This window comes from Anopheles merus, chromosome 3R, assembly GCF_017562075.2.
Source record: "Anopheles merus strain MAF chromosome 3R, AmerM5.1, whole genome shotgun sequence".
NCBI classification, from domain to species: domain Eukaryota; kingdom Metazoa; phylum Arthropoda; class Insecta; order Diptera; family Culicidae; genus Anopheles; species Anopheles merus.
The window spans coordinates 32751740-32768086 of record NC_054084.1 but is presented as its reverse complement, the minus strand read 5'-3'; the positions used below and the strand labels follow the sequence as shown (position 1 = coordinate 32768086).

Here is a 16347-nt window from a genome sequence, read left to right as displayed (position 1 = left end):
GCGGACAGAAAAACGTGAAGTGAAGAAAAAGAGTGAAAACCCCTTACTCCCCCCATTCGCCGATATGCTTTCAATGTGAAAGATGTATGGCGGTGATGATGTGATAATCACTGATGCTTGCGCTAACAAATTCAAATGGTGGTGCTGGGATCTGGTTTTGCTTATCGTTTTGATTTTCAGCTCAGTTTTGCTGCGCCAGGAGCGCCGGTCGCGATCGTTTGCTTCTCGCGCGGCTCGATATGGATGATGATGGCGATGAGGGCGAGGGAAAAGTTCATTATTTTCCAATTTCGATGAATTATTTCTACCACTTGATGGGAAGGGGGAGCGCAATGATGATGATGATGCTGGTCTAATGAAGCGCTAATGAAAGGGTTGATTTAAAGAATAATTAGTTAGAATTTCGAGCTTTCGGATTTAATTAAAATATTGTTATTTATGTTTCTATTTATGTATGTTTCTAGGAAGCTTCACTATTGAGCGGATATGACTGTATGATACTGGGGTTTAGTTCAGTTTTGTTTCTTTTCTGCTTGGCATGAGACGGACATCATTTGTACAAAAACGCCTAAATCGATGCAATTTGCAAAACATTTGTACAGTTTTAATTGTCAATTTGCTTTTTTGGCTCATTACTGACAGTGTTTCTTTTGGTAATTTCAATTTTTTATTTTAGAGAAGATTAATATTTAACTCTTCTGCTGTGTCAATTGGGATGTTCGGTTCAAAACTGCAAACAATGGCTGTCTTTAAAGCACATGTTCATTCCCTTATCCCTGCTAGGTGTACCAATTGCCAGAAAGCTTATTCGAGAGCACTCAATTAATAATTGTAACTCATGCGAGATGGTAGATTAAAAAAAAAACATCGTCTACGAACAGTAAGAACGTTCGGGTATTAACACAGGGATTAGTGAAAATGAATGATGTTTTCGGTTGAGGTAGGTGAAGCAGCGCGGGTAGTGCGCTCATTTTTTGTCCCCGTTTTTGTTCGTTAAATCCCAACGCCTTATGCATAAGACATACACGCGCCGCGCTTCCCGTTCGACGCCTTCTATTATGTGGCGCACTACTACTGCTGTCTTTGTGCAAGGGCGGAGTTTGTCATCTTTGCTAATCCTTTTCGGGAGTCCTTCAAAAGCTTGTTGCCGTTTGCCGCACTCCGAGATGATGTCCTACATTCTCTGCTGCTCCATCGTACCCTGGGAACTTCCACACATAGACACACTTCACACGTACCGATGATCCGCGAGAGAGTCTCGAATGCAGAGACAGAGAACGAGAGTGATGGTAGAAAAGTATTTTAAATTTTTAACGGATCATTTAACATTCATCTGCGCGCCGTGAAGCGTTCTGCTTTTGAGTTTGCTCGCCCTGCTCGAAATTGCGAGCAAGAAGGATATTGCCGAGCCGCGCACAAATGGGCTTCCCAGAACCATCGCACTAATGAAACCCAACATGAGTGGGAGTGGGAGTGATAGCATATTACATCCGTCACTGTTGCGACTAAGCAGTGGGTAATTAATCTTCATTTCGCGTACGGTCGTTTCGCGTACGGTCGGCGAGCTAATCAGCCCAGGGCATTCAACATTCTGTCGCTCACCGTGGTGGGGCTACCCCACAGGACTTCCCAAAGCGGCGTTGTGTGTTAGGCTTATCGGGGGTCGAAAATGTATCAATCGCCGCCTGACAGCGTCGTCGCACGGTGGGATACTGTGGGATGGTCTTGTTTTTTAATGACTATCCGCTGACCATGGGACGCCGTGTGAAGGACCCGCAGGAAAAGCGTCCCTCTTTCTAGGAATGGTGTTTAATCGAGCGAAAATGAACGGTAAGCATACGCGGCGCAGTAAGGATATAATGATCATTAAACAAATTAACTTCGTTTTAGGCATCTCAGAAAAAAAAACGGATGAAAAAATAGATAAGGAATGTATGAAGCATGCTTGGTGGTTTTTTTTTGTTTATTTATACCGTATCATTCGAAGCCGTTCAAAGGTTGCATGGTGTGAATCAATCGCATCATCGTCATTATGCCGGTGGTGCAGGGGTCGTCGTCTCCTTAGCAGCAGCATCCTCGGCCGCCTTGTGATCGATATGTTCGGCGAGGCTCTTCAGAAGGTCGCTGACAATGGGCGCCTTCACAAGATGGTCCATTAAATGTGTGGCCGATTTGAGCTTGCTCTCATTTGCTGCACTAGGTGTGGTCGCTAGCAGAGAGAAATAGAGAGAGAAATATAGAGAATGACAAGGAAGGGATAGAATCAGTAGGGGAAAGTGGCTTGATGATGCTTTACTTACCGAATGCTAGGATTGCAAATGCAACGACTAGAACGATTGTCAACTTCATGCTGAATGCGAATGGTGGTTGGTGTGCTGCTGGTATACAAAAACCGAGTTTTCTGATGAAGCAGTTGGTGCAAAGCTTTGCTTTTATAGCAAAAATCTTCTACAGCAAGCATAGTGCTACATGGAGCGGTTTATTAAACGATGCCGCCTCCTTTGTAGTGCCCAAAGAATGTTAAAGCTTTGATTAGTTTTCAACAGGCACCGAGTACCGACAAAGCTCGTAGTACATGAAGCAAAATTAATGGATAATATTCGGATAAGAAATTGTTCGCTATTAAACATAGCTTTGAAGTATTTGAGGCTTTTAATTAATGCGTTTGATAACGCGCTGTATGCAATTTTACTTCCAGCCAACGAACGGGTTAGTGGCGCAAAGGGAAAAGGTTTTCTTTACGGATATTTTCACATGTAATTAAAAATAGCATTAACTCTTTATCAAACTTCTCGGAGCGTAGACAACCATTAAAGAGATGAGATGTTGCTGAACAACACACACGCACACAATTTCCGTACGACAAAATCCACCATGGCGGTAAGCAGAGGGCGCCATCGTATCTAGCAATGAAACATTATCCTCAAACGGTATGCAAAAATGTTAAAGAGTTTAGTTTGACGTAGTGAATTTGCGCTGAAGCCCCAAACGACGGCGATGGTGTAGTGATCGTAACAACCTCAAGGAAATGTAGACAACCATTGCTTACGCTTCGCTGCACTCCGCCAAGTCCGCTAAAAGTGGTTTCATTCTACCGGCGACACAAGACTCGGCGGCACGAGGCCCTTTCGTACGGGCGTTTCCGCTTCCTGTGGGCGACTTCCCGGTGTGGGCTGGCTGACTATGATTCCGTTTAGCGCACAGCAGTTTGCATAAGTGCTGCTCCCCGGGAGGATGATTTCTGGAAAGATCCATCATCACAGCAGAGGAACTGTGATGTTTGTGATGTCAATTTAAATTTGCTACTCGGTACACTTGCGACTCGGTGTCTTCTGCGACCGAAACGGAAGCAAAATTTTTAATATTCACTCTCCTCCAGCGGCAGACTCGCGTGTAAAAGTGTGGAAAACGTAGGATGGGAAGAAAAAAATAAATTTTGTGGAAAAAAGCAATCGTCGCACACGATGAACGACTCATCCCTATAGCTCCAAATGTAAAGTGTCTCTCTGTTCAGGCGACATCTGACAGAGTGTGGTGCAGACTTGCAGACAGAGATACGGGAGATTATTGTGCTGATCTCTTTCTCGGCTAATCGGCTGAGGAAACGGATTTAAATGTGGATTTTCTTCGGTCGAGCAACTGGCGGCGGCCGTCCGGACGGACGAACCATGGAACTGGCTGATATGATGCTGATGCAGCTTTACATTTTGTAGTGCATTACGCTAATCGAAAAGAAGTGCATTAGAGGATACTTTAACACACACATACCCGTTGCCGGGGTTTTCTCCATCTTCGAGCGAGCTTCTTTGTAAAAAACAGGAGATGTGAAGGGCAAAATGTATTAGCATAGTACCTTAAAAAAGGTGGATGGATTGCCTTCTGGGAAGAGTTTACGTACAAACCGTACGTACTGTTTGACGTTGTTTGTCAGTTTTCAAATCCACTTTGGTCCGTTTGTTGGGGTGGGACGGGCGCGCCAACAACGTTAAACCTTCCAACTTGACTTTGTAACGATGGCAAACAAAAAAGAACGGTCGTCTTGATGAGCTGCTGCTGCCGATCGTATGCGATGGATGTGTGTAAAAACGGTTGCATACCCTCCCGGGGCAATACAGCAAACGCAATAGGCTGCTTCCGCTCGTTGTGAGGTTCGTTTCTTGTTGCTATGTGTTTTTTTCCTCTCTCTCTCTCTCTTCTGTTTAAGCAGTCGGGTTCGTGCTGTTTTTGCTGCTGCTGCCGCTGTCACTGGGGGCGGGCGTATCGCCACGAACGGATGGGATTATATTTTATTTGCAATTTTTCAATCAGCATTAAAATTATGAACCATCATCAAATGAGAAAGCGAATGCACTGGCGCTCGTCTTCCATTTCTTTGGGTGGGTTTGGGAAGCGATATAAAGAGACGGGGTAGAGCTTCTTGCAATATGGGTTTAGAGAGAAGGAAGAGTAGCTCCTGGTACAGCAGATCACTGTTTTGCTCATCTACAACTGCAAACGATATTTTTAGCTGTGGCCGAATGTCGAACCAGCAGCAGCAGCACCGCACCGCACCACTACCAATGCCTTTATTTATGGCGATCGTAAACGAAAGCGAACAGAATTATCATCGTAAAAGCAAATTTTCTACAGTTATTGAAAAAGCACGCCGTAAAAATGGTTCACTACACATCCCTGCCGGACTGACCCGTAAGCGATGCTGGAACGATACACCGTTGTTGTTGCTCTTCTTGCTGCTAAGAAGCATATTTGCATTCTTTCGTGCTTGTTTGCAAGCTACGAGTTTTTTTTTGTGCCCGATCTGGACGGTTGTTGCAGTTGCTTGGACGCGCATTGTGCTTTATGCGGTTGGAGAGGGAAGGCTTGTGGTGTAGCATTAAAAGAGGTACAGGTCATGGTCAACAATATTTCACATGCTTGATGGGTGTTTGATGTATGGAAATGAAAGGAGTCGATTATACCTCCATCCTCCAGATATGCAACGAGAGAATCCCCTTCCGGATTTTTTTATGTTCCTTCAGTATGGGCTTAACGATTGCAATCCGCTTAGCAACGTTGCCGCGAAAAAGTGGTTTGTGGGACTTGCAATGGGATCTTTTGTGATTAAGCGACGGAACATTTACCGTTTCCAGTGGAGTTTGGAGGCGTTACGATGCAGTTTTATGTCAATTTGTTGCTCCATAAATTTATTCGCTGTTCATTTTGATGCATCTTAGGGAGAGTTTTGGAGGCTTTGAAGTTGTGTCTTAGTCTTTGTAGATGTCTGAGCGGTAAACAGTCATTGTAAGATTTCAGGTGCATTCTAAGGACGTCTAGAAATTATTACATACATTAGATACATCTGATATTGTGTTTTCAGGTAGAACTACTAGCTGAAACATTTAAGAGTATTCATGGGACGACTAGATAATGTTGCATACGTACATGCTGAATTTCTGATATGCAGATGCTTTATCCAGTCATGAAGATGTCATAGAGAAGCACACACACAAGATCCTATATCCTGCTGAGTGGAGAACATCATTACATTGGAGATAAAGATCAGGAACTGGTAGCAGCGCATATATTACAGAATCTATATTCAGATGCTGACTATGGCTCCATAGTGGTTTATAAAATCTCGAATATCAAAAGGATCTGCAAGCGAATGATAGTTAATTAGCTAGCATCTCAACTGGGGACCTTTCAAGTAGAACATGTATTTCTGCCGATGATTCACATCGAAAAGAAATATGAGCTTGCTTCATAATCCATTCCTCCGTGAAATTCCGGTTCTTGTAAATTGTCATCGATTTGCTGGTAATCAAAAGATAGCCATCTGGTGGTGAGTCTTTCTGAACCTTTCTGAACTTCGAGAAGCTTCCAGTTTCAACCGCTTCTTCAGAAATATATTTGGAGCCGTTCATACCAAGAAATGAAATGAACTTTTGGAAATAAAACACTCAGATCTACGCACAACCAGATCCAGATGATTGAAACCTCTAGACAGACTGAAGCACTAAAATCAATCCGCGCAATGGTAAAAAACCCGAAAACATAAAAAACACACACCCAAATTGATTGAAGTCGCTCCCGGACGACTCTATAAACGATGTTCTCATCAGCTGTTACCAATTGTTCGTAAAAAAAATGTAATCGTAAAACACCGGACCCGAGTGAACAGCCTCCATTTGCTGGAACCGTGCGAATCTCCTCCCGTTTCAGTGATCATCAAGCGTCGATAAAATAGACATTTTTCTTTATTCATTATTAAGCGCTTCTTGTCTTTTATCCCGTCATCTTGCGTTTAATTCTGTCCAATCTCGGGTGACGCGGTTGGTCTGAGACATCGAGACACACACACACACATTAAGGATCGGGCTGCCCGGTTACGACGTTCGTTCGACGGGCGTGCTGGAAATTGGAAACCGGGTACGCTTCAAAAACAACATCATCAACCTTTCCCGTTTAGTTTCTTTTTTTCTTCTTCAGCACGCACAACACTTCACTTGCTGTCCACAGTGTGTGTCTTGCGTGAAGACATGACCCAAAGATGGAAAGATGGTGTGGAGGAAATCAATACCAGCCGGTAACGGCATCGAACGACGGGGTTCGAAAAACCTCAGTAATGACATCGTTGCGGAATGTGTCCACCGGTCACACTGTGATGATCATCACACACTGCGTGTGACACAGTCTCGAACACGAAAAGGCGACCCCAAACCACTCTATGCCGGAATGGCAATCAAATCGTGTGATTCATGGCCACAATCATTCACCGAGGCAGCAGCTCAGTGGCTGTGTGGGTCGTGTTCGCTCGTATGTGCGGTCGGATTATTAATCGGACATTAATTGGCCATAAAACTACCGGTGCTGCTAAAGCGACGACCCCCTACTACACCACCACTTGCAGGAGAGCGCAACAGTGACCATCGTCATCATCGTATCGTGAACAAGCCAGCTGGTGGTGTGTGGACGCTTCCTGGGCGTATCACGCTCGCCCGCTTGTTGTGTCTCGTTTGGTGTAAATAATCACCCATTTTATTTCGCTCCGCCCCGCCAACATGCTGCCGGTTTTTGTTGCCTTTACGACATTTGGCAAAGTCTAAACCATTCGTGGCGCGACAGGGAAGACTCCAACCATCCAGCAAAGGGGACAGTAGTGACTGCATGCAGCACTGGACCAGGGGGACGTTAAAAATTATGAAAACGCGCCAAAAAAAAGCACATAAAGCAGTGAAGAAGTGTCCCAGCGTGGGGTTGCATCGCCCGGTGCAGTTCTCTCTTCGAAGTTCCTGACGCGAGCGAGACCCATGGGGGGGAGTGGTGTGATCATTACGGGTTGCATCACGGTGTGGATTCGCCGAAGCGTAAACTTTGCACACCGCCGGCAGATTGCGATCGTCAATTGAGCTGCCTTTTGTGTGTTTGGCAACTGTTTGCTTCCGTTTTTCTCCCCAAGTGCTAATTAACCACCGAGGTGATTCTAATTTGATGGCTAATGGTAGGCTCCGTTACACATTGAGCTCGCCGTGGGGGAAGGAAGTATGTTGATATTTTTAATACGTTGACGCTCCATTTAAGCTAATGTGACTGGTTTCTGGTGCCTGCCTGCGAACCTTAATGGCAAGCAAACAAATGGTGGCGTGTTACAATTAATAAGTGCACGCCAAATGAGAGTTGTCTTCCGGGCAATTCATCAAATTGGCATGCAACAGCGAAAGTATAACGCATCGAAGCAAGACCTTCACTGCTCTGGTAGACACACGGAGCGTGGGTGATACACATTTGTGATGTCTTCAAGGTGGACAACAAACTGTGCCACAAAGCGCTGTGAATGTTTTCAGTATTCGCTTAAAGAGACCGAAACGATTGTCCTGGCGCTAAATGAGCTCTTTCGCGGCGGTCGCTTGCTCTTTGTGTGCGGTGGATGGTTTTTGCAAAGTGCCGTGTGTTTACTTTTACACTTTACAACGAGCGGGCTCTAAATATTCGCTAAACTGCGCCAACCAACGCACCGGTTGCAGCAATATTGAACGTAGCCGCTGTAGTGCTGTTACTCAGTGCGTCTGGGTCCTGGGTCCCATAAATCAAACCATATTCCACTGCTTGTGCTCTATCGTACCTTTGTTCCGGTTTTGTCTCGTTGCGATCGAAAGTTTTTTTAAAAAATAAGAAAAAGAAAAAAAAAAACGCAAAAAAGGTTCTTCGCTTTTGTCCGCTCGAATAACCGTTGGCGCTTACCAGTTTTTTGGGCACGCTTGATCGTGCTATCGTCCGGAAGTTGGGCGTTTGAGTTGGCTGGTTGGTTTTCTGCAAGTGCTCTTGCTCCCCGTCACCGTTCCCTCTTTGTGTGTGTGTGTGTGTCGTGGGCTACCGGAAAACGTTAATGGTTCGTTACCTTGAGTTTTGACAGCTGCTGCTGTTGCTGCTGGCAGGGTGTTCTACGAGTCACGCCTTGCTCGAGGGGGACAAGGAACGCTATGGTACACCATCCGCGGGTACACGATCGACCCGCCGGTGGGTTTTGAGAACGTCAGATTCGATTGGCAACCGGTAATAAGATGGCGTCGAGCGTCGTCAGGTCACACCTTACGTGACGTATCCGTGACCGGCGGTGGTGCTGTATGGGAGCTTGTTTTATTGTTTCTTTTCTCTCTTTCTCTCTCTCTCTCTCTCTCTCTCTCTCTTTCTTTCTCTCTATAACTGTTGCGAAGTATCCGTTGTGTGTGTGTGTTTGTGTGCCCTTTCGGTGCGCTTTCGTCAGTTGCGAATTCCAGGTCATCCATCCAGGCGCGTTGCATGTCAGCCGAACCTTAGCGTGGCACGTCCGGTTGGAAGGCACTTTGGACGCCCGCCGGTATGCTGCTCTTTTCCTCCACCTTCTCATCTGCTAATGGGATTTTCGAATGAGCTTTGACGGGGCTTGGCTGGCTGGCTAGCTGGCGCCCTCCCAGACTAAACTCGATGTGAATGGTGGGGGCTGGCTGGCACCTTATTCTCACTCTGCAAAGTGCTAAAAGAACCTTACTTTTTGCCCTCAGTAGAAGGGCAAGGTGTGTGCCGATGCTGGTCATGGTTGACTGCTGTCATGGTTTGGTGTAGTGGTGTGCTCTCTGGAGCGCACCCATGGCTTCGATCCAACTTCCAGCTATTGTTAGTCCGCTTCCAACTCCGGCAAAATCGGAACCAACAGCTCGGTCCGGAGTTGTAGTCGTCCGGAGTCGGAGTTGTCTGGAGTCGGCGTTGTCCGGAGTCGTCCGGAATCGGCCGGAGTTGTATGCCGTCGTCTGGAGTCACCCGGAGTTGGAGTCTTGCAGAGACGTTCGGAGTTGGGGCCAGACGGAGACGGCCATTGAGTTGGCTGGATACGGCCGGAGACGGCTGGTGCAATGTTTTTATGGTCTGGCATTTCATCTCAGACTCTATGATTAGAAATAAATACCTGATTGACAAGTAGACGCGCAAAAGACGAAACAAAACACCTTGAAATGAAATGCCGTCGGCGGACTTCGCCCGACTCCTGTCGACTCCGGACGACTGCGGACGACTACAGACGACTGCGGACGACTCCGGACTATTCCGGACGACTCTGGACGACTCTGGACGACTCCTGTCGACTCCGGACGACTCTGGACGACTCCGGACGACTCTGGACGACTCTGGACGACTCTGGACGACTCCGGACGACTCTGGACGACTCTGGACGACTCCGGGCGATTCCGAAAATGCTCGGTGGACATACCTTCTGAAGTCGGGTTCGAAATTTTCGGAGTCAACTACGGATTTTTGCCAACTTTACCCATCACTAATTTGGTGTATGCGTGTTTTTCTTGCTTAGAGGTGAGCACCGAAAGTAGTGCCGGAAATGGGGGGGTAGCTAGCGTGTCACTGGCAGCGCCTGGATGGAGCTCGCTGTAAGTCCATCCATTCTTGTTGGAATTCCGGTGGAAAATGAATCGTGCGGCGCGCTTAAAAGGCTTAGCAAAATGCTAATAGCCAAACCTGGAGGCAGCTCCTACTGGTGCTGCCTTTGTTTGGCTGGCAGTGTACTACTAGGTCAGGTTCGTTTAGCAGGTGGGAGCTTTTTTACTCGTTCCTTTGTTGTTTTGTGGTGAACTTGGCGAATGGTTTTTATATTGATTTTATTGAAGAATGGGAGCTTGCATGGGGCATAGTAAGTCCGCTGTAGGTGTCGCGAATGAGCCAAATAACGACCGCCAAACCAAACGAAATTACTTAATGCTACCGATGATTGCACAGACGTCTGTGCAGGGCAGTTTCAATTAAACACGTCAAATCCTTGGGATAATTTGGTAAAATGGTACCGAAAGTGCCGAAAGCGTATGCAAATCGGCCCGGTCTGGGTTTCATTAGTTGTACAGTTTTTGGGAATTAAGAAGTTAAGCTTCTCGTGTTGTTTGTTTCTTATTTTTCCCAACACACTTTTTTGCCTGGGGGTAAGCTCCTTTCTACTTAGCTTAGAATTATTTTCTTTTTTTTTTCGTGGGCAAACCCATGTGGGCAAATTCTTGGATAGACGAAGGTCGGTACAACAAAACCCTGCATGATGATGGTGCTCGGTATTTTCCAATTACGCTTAATTACGGCCGTCGAATTTGCTTGGTTAGGTTCTAAATGGTCTTAGTGTGTGTGCTTCCAATATGACGCGACTGTAGATCTTTGGTTTTTAGTTTCTCGTTTTCTCTCGCCCTTTCTGCAAAGAACGTTACACTTTTCTTGCCTTTTCTGCTTCAAGATTTTCACACAGACTGTGTGTAATAAAAAGCCAAAAAAAAGGAAGTTTGCTTGCTCTGCAGCTGCCCTAGACGTGAACGTCTTTCTGCTCTCTTTGTGTGTGTGTTTTGAACCCTTTTGTGTCAATTTGCACCGTCGCTCGCAGCTGGACGGGCATGAGAAGTTTGCAGCGGGGCGTAAATTGAATAATGAAATGATTAGTTATCCAAGAAGTTACACAATCGCAAGCACACAAAAAAAACTCCGTCCTTACGAACGAACGGAATTCCCTGTTCGTCATCATCCACGGTGGCTTCAATCGGCGCACTTCCCAACAGAGTTCTTTCCATTCCTTCGCTTCTTTTTCTTTTGTATCCTCTTTTCTTCTTATTCATTATAAATGATCAATGAGAATGATGTTCCTTTGTCTCGTGCTGCATCCTTAATGCATGCAGCAGTGTGTGTGTGTGTGTGTGTGTGTCTGCGCTTGTCTTTCGCTAACGTCATCATTCCTTTCCCGGTGAAATGCACTGCGTTAAACGTCTGTACTTGAGAGCACCGAGAATGGGCTAACATCGTTCTGTGACAATTTCTCTCTCTCTTTATGCCGTTCCCGTGTTCGATTGTGGAGTTTAAAGGGGTAGAAAAACGATAGATACGAGCCATTCTCGAGCAAGTAAGAAGAGCCACAGAGGAAAGAACGAAGCGGAGCGACGACGAACCTGTCACAACACTCTCTTTCGATTCAAATCGAACCGTCTACCACCGGTCTCGTTTCTATTAGCTTTACAGTGGTTGTGGTGGGTGGTGGTGGCTATAAAAGCAGATTAAAGCTTAGGATTAGTGGTGGTGATCGATTCATGGCACCTTCTATCCCTTTTTATCCCAACCAAAGGCAAACACAGGATGTGGGGAAACGATGATTGGCTTTGAAGCACCACTTTCCTTCGAAGTTTTTTTTATGCTTCAATTGTGGCTTTGTTTTATTCAATGTTACTACCGTTGTTCCTCTTCATTTCACCCACTTCACCGATTAGTTGTTTGCTCGTTTGTAAGTACAGTTTTATGCAATTATCGTTATGCCTGTTTGTGTCGCTGTGGGTCTTGTGTACCTTTCTCTTTCTCTATCTCCACTTTTGCCCTTTTAGTTTGTGTAAATCATCACTAAATTATTGTTTGCTGCCTTTTTCCCGCATTTTCGCTTCATTTTGGTCATTGTGGATCTTTCGCCGAATCAAAATACCATGCCAAGAGGCTTTTGTTATTTTTCGCAAGCTACCAGTGCATTTTTTTTAACATTTTCAGTCTAGTCCCTCTAGTGCAAACATACTCTTCCCGAAACTCCTACCTTCCCTGTGCAATGTGCAGCAGCACAAAGAGGAGGTTTAGGATGGTACCACACCTTCACAACACTTATCGCCGGCCACATGTGTTTGCTTTCGTGACCCACCACCCCACGAAAGCACGGTCATAGTCGCCTGTGGCTTTCTACTGCTGGTCGTCGCCATCGTTGGTTCTTCTCCACCGGCTTTCTCTGTCTCGTCGTAAGAGTGTCCCGATAAGTTGCCGAGTTCGCTTTCCACACCCCGTCCGTTTGTTTTTGTAGCGGTCCTTTTTTGTGTTTGTGTGTGTTCACTGTTGTTCTGTTGGTTCTGTGGCGTGAACTCTGTATGCAGTAAGCTCGCAACCCCCCCGCATTGTTGTGTTGTCGTAAGGGTTCGTCGTTTACTTAGCTAGTCGGCTTGATCTGACACGGGGCAGGTGCAGGGAGGGCGGTGTTTTTCGCGCTTCGTTTCGCGCGCTAAAAAGCCGTTGCCGGCGCGATATGGGTTGGTATTCTTTACGAGCGCGGTTGTTTCTATGTGTGTGAGTGTGTGTGTGTGCACACACAGGACCATAATTCCATGTTATTACAAAGGTTAATTTGCTATTACAATTAAAGGTCACGCGAGGTGAATTCTTCGGTTGGGTCGCTCTGCTTTTTTGTTCTTTGTCAGTTTTCCTCCCCACCTTGCATCCCATCACCCATACCGCGCCACCTACAGGAGCTCGCTTGTGGTAAAGTTTTACCAAGTCGTGATTTTTTCTTTGTTACAACAATGTGTGTGGGCTCAGGTTTTTGCGTAGAATGGGATGTTATACTTCCTTCCTTTAAAAAAAAAATAGCTCCCCAGTAAAGCATCTGCTTAAAAGCCGCTTGATTATAGGGTGTAAACCACGTGGAGGTATATTATTTGCTCACACAATGAGTGTATGTAACACACACAAAACACTGTAAATAACTATGCACAACGATTATTATTTGCTCTCTAAAGAGGTGATGAATTGAAGGTGGGTTGGTTTTTCCTTCATACAGGCGATACGCATAATGGATTTGTTTATATTGGATGTGGGGTTACCTTAAAAAAAAAAAAACATCATGTACTTCGACATTTATCTCATAATCCACCAGGCTGCTCCATCGAACGAAGTTGCCCATTTTCCCTTAACTTAATGTACTACCGTTTTGCACATATAAGGTGCCATATTTGAGCTCATTTTTTTTACATTGTCTAACAATCATTTTTCTGTTTGTATTTGTTTTATTTATTTTTTGTGTGTGCAGAAAGAAACCCTTTCGGACGTACAGCTACACCTGGCGGCAGTGCGCGGTGACGAAATGCTGCTGAGACGCGTGCTGGACAGCGGCAAGGTGCACGTCGACTGCCGCGATGAGGTAAGTGAATCCAAAGCCTGTCTGCGGTGGTGACCTGGCGCCACGCGAGAAGCGGGCGTGAAATAATCCCACCTACAAACATAAACCAAAAACCCCTTTGGGAAGTAGCTGTGAAAGGGACCGACCGACGCACAAGCGGAAAATGTGAAACCGGGAAGACAGAAAGTCCGCGATGGAACGATGATGATCGCCGGCCGCGTTGTTGTTTTGGAACGCTGTAACGCACAACACAATGGGCGGCCTCTGTTCGTAGAGGATTAAAATTGAGTGGAAAAATTAGTAAAGAGGGAAGAGGGTACGTGTGCAAGGTACCCCGCAGTTGGTGTTGCTTGTATTTTTGTTTTGTGGCTCCCTTTATTTCCGCAGCACGGGGAAATTGAAATTAGCAACACAGACACAGGACCGGACACAAGTCTTGTTAGCGCGAGCGCGCGAGGGCGTGAATGGTTGGTGGCCGCTGGCAAACAAACGCTTACCCGCCACGAGTTCCAGGGGCAGAAGGTGCAGGGTGAGAGGCTTGGGGTTTACGGTTTGTGCAATTTATAATCATTAGCGCTATCACTCACAATCACAATGTTGTTTTTTGTTGTTGTTGTCGTTATTGCTGCTCCTTCTCTTTATTTCGTACGTTTCCCTACCGGGTCCGGTTGATTTCTGTCACTCTGTCACGTTCCGGCTCCCTCTCTCCAATCACCCACCCACCCCTCCGGGCCCCACCGGGACCACTATAGAGAGTAATAAATTTTCCATGGTGCAAACAGGGGGGAAAAAAAGGCACAGACAAAAAAATGCAACCAGGACTGGTCATATTTGAACCGCGCCTGCATGATGGACGAAGGGAGAAGCACAGCACAAGCCCACCGTGCAACAAACCGTAGCGGAAAATGCGGTGGAAAAGCGCAATGATAAAGTGTTTAGTTTTTCACGCGAGCAGGTTCGCTGGCGCGCGCGCACGCTGCAACAGCCACTTCCGGTGTTTGCTTTTTTTACGCGCGAGCGAGCGCCACCACCGCCGACTGCAGTTTAGAAATGGTTTTGTGTTTCCGCGTTGTTGGTGTTTGTTTATTTTTGCCACCCCGAGGTTTAGTTTTTTTTTGCTTGCCGCGAGACTAATGCTTGATGCTGGGCGCAGGTGTCACACGCACATCTGTGCGTGTTGGGTGGCAGAACCCCGCTACCCCCTCGCTTTTAAACCAATGTTTGTCTATTGATTTTCGGTAGATTTATTAGTGACCGAGTAGTCAGTGACGCACACACAGGGATACTGGTTTGGTTTGGGGTTTTTGGTGCAACAATGTTGTGTTCGTGGGTGAAGCGAAAGTTCAGAATGCAGCATTGGGTAAACGGGACGATGGGGAGGCTAGTTGTTGAAACTGTCCCACAAACTCCAACTCCCCCGACCCCAAAACCTCCTAATGATGAGAGCAGTACGGTACAAATTAAATGGATTTGTTTTTATAATTTTAGATATACCGGGTGAGAGGGAACGACCTAGTGATGTGCTCTCTAGTGAGCACATACTACTTCGATCCGAATTCGGTTATTGTTAGTTCAATCGGAATCGGACTCTGGCAAAATCTGAACCACTAATTACAGCTGAAGTTAGAATTGTCCAGAGTCGTCCAGAGTCGTCGAGAAGCGTACAGAGTCATCCAGAGTCGTCCATAGTCGTCCGGAGTCATCCAGAGTCTCCCAGAGTCGTCCAGAGTCGTCCGGAGTCATCCAGAGTCTCCCAGAGTCGTCCAGAGTCGTCCAGAGTCGTCCAGAGTCGTCCAGAGTCGTCAAGAGTCGTCCAGAGTCGTCCAGAGTCGTCCAGAGTCGTCCAGAGTCGTCCAGAGTCGTCCAGAGTCGTCCAGAGTCGTCCAGAGTCGTCCAGAGTCGTCCAGAGTCGTCCAGAGTCGTCCAGAGTCGTCCAGAGTCGTTTAGAGTCGTTCGGAGTCGTTCAAAGTCGTTCAGAGTCGTGCAGAGTAAACCAGAGTCGTCCAGAGTCGGCTAAAGTCGGCTAGAGTTGGAGTCTGAGTCATCCAGAGCCATCCGGAGTCATCCGGAGTCATCCGGAGTCATCCGGAGTCATCTGATCGACACCCCGACTTCCGTCGACTCCAGCCGACTCTGATCGACTACGTTCGAGTCTGATTCCGGCCGACACTTACTCTGGATGTTTCCAACTTCGGATGACTTCAACTCCGGATGACTCTGCCTCTGGATGACTTCGATTTGGACGTCTCTGGATGACTTTGGATATCTCAGGATGACCCCGAGCGACTCCGAACGACACCGGATGACTTCGACTCCGGACGACTCGGACTGCAGACGACTCGGAATCTGGATGACTCTGACACCGGGTGACTCCGACTACGAATGACTTCAGATGACTCCAGATAATGCTAAAGTGAAATCATTAGATAGAATCATTAGATTTCCAGTTCCGGAGTCGACTCTGTATTTTGTCAACTTCACCCATCACTAGAACAAGCAGATGGAAAAATTAGTTCAACTACATATATGTGTACCTCTTCCCTTACCGAAACGGCCCCGAATCAATCCAAAAAGAGTGAAAAAAAGGATTATGACATGATGAACAATTTTGGGAAACAAACAACGTGCCGTAGAGCTGGAAACAGTCCGACACAGTGCTCTAGCTTTCTGGCTACCATTATTTGGATTTCGATTTTGAAGCTAGCGTTTAAATTGTGTGAGGTGTGGTGTGTGTAGAGCCCTCAAACACTCAAACCGATGCAGTTGCATGCATCCTAGCTTTATCCTACCCTCATCCCCGGGTGATGTCGTTTTGAGTCATTAATTTTTCAATATGGAAAATTTATCCAGTTTTTTTATATGCTGTGCACACACACTGTAGAAGTACTCTGTCAGTGCACAGCAACGCACACTACCACGTTCAATGCTCCCCCTGTGGC

The 16347-nt window shown here is 46.4% G+C and overlaps 1 protein-coding gene across 6 annotated transcripts in view; it reads left to right on the top strand.

Moving 5' to 3' along the window:
* LOC121597924 (ankyrin repeat domain-containing protein 29) overlaps nucleotides 1-16347 on the top strand; it is a 240097-nt gene that overhangs the window by 27307 nt on the left and 196443 nt on the right. For all 6 annotated transcript variants that reach the window (XM_041924252.1, XM_041924253.1, XM_041924256.1 and 3 more), the window contains one exon: nucleotides 13319-13429. In XM_041924252.1, coding sequence (XP_041780186.1) covers nucleotides 13319-13429 — 111 coding nt within the window. The remainder of the gene's footprint in view (nucleotides 1-13318; nucleotides 13430-16347) is intronic.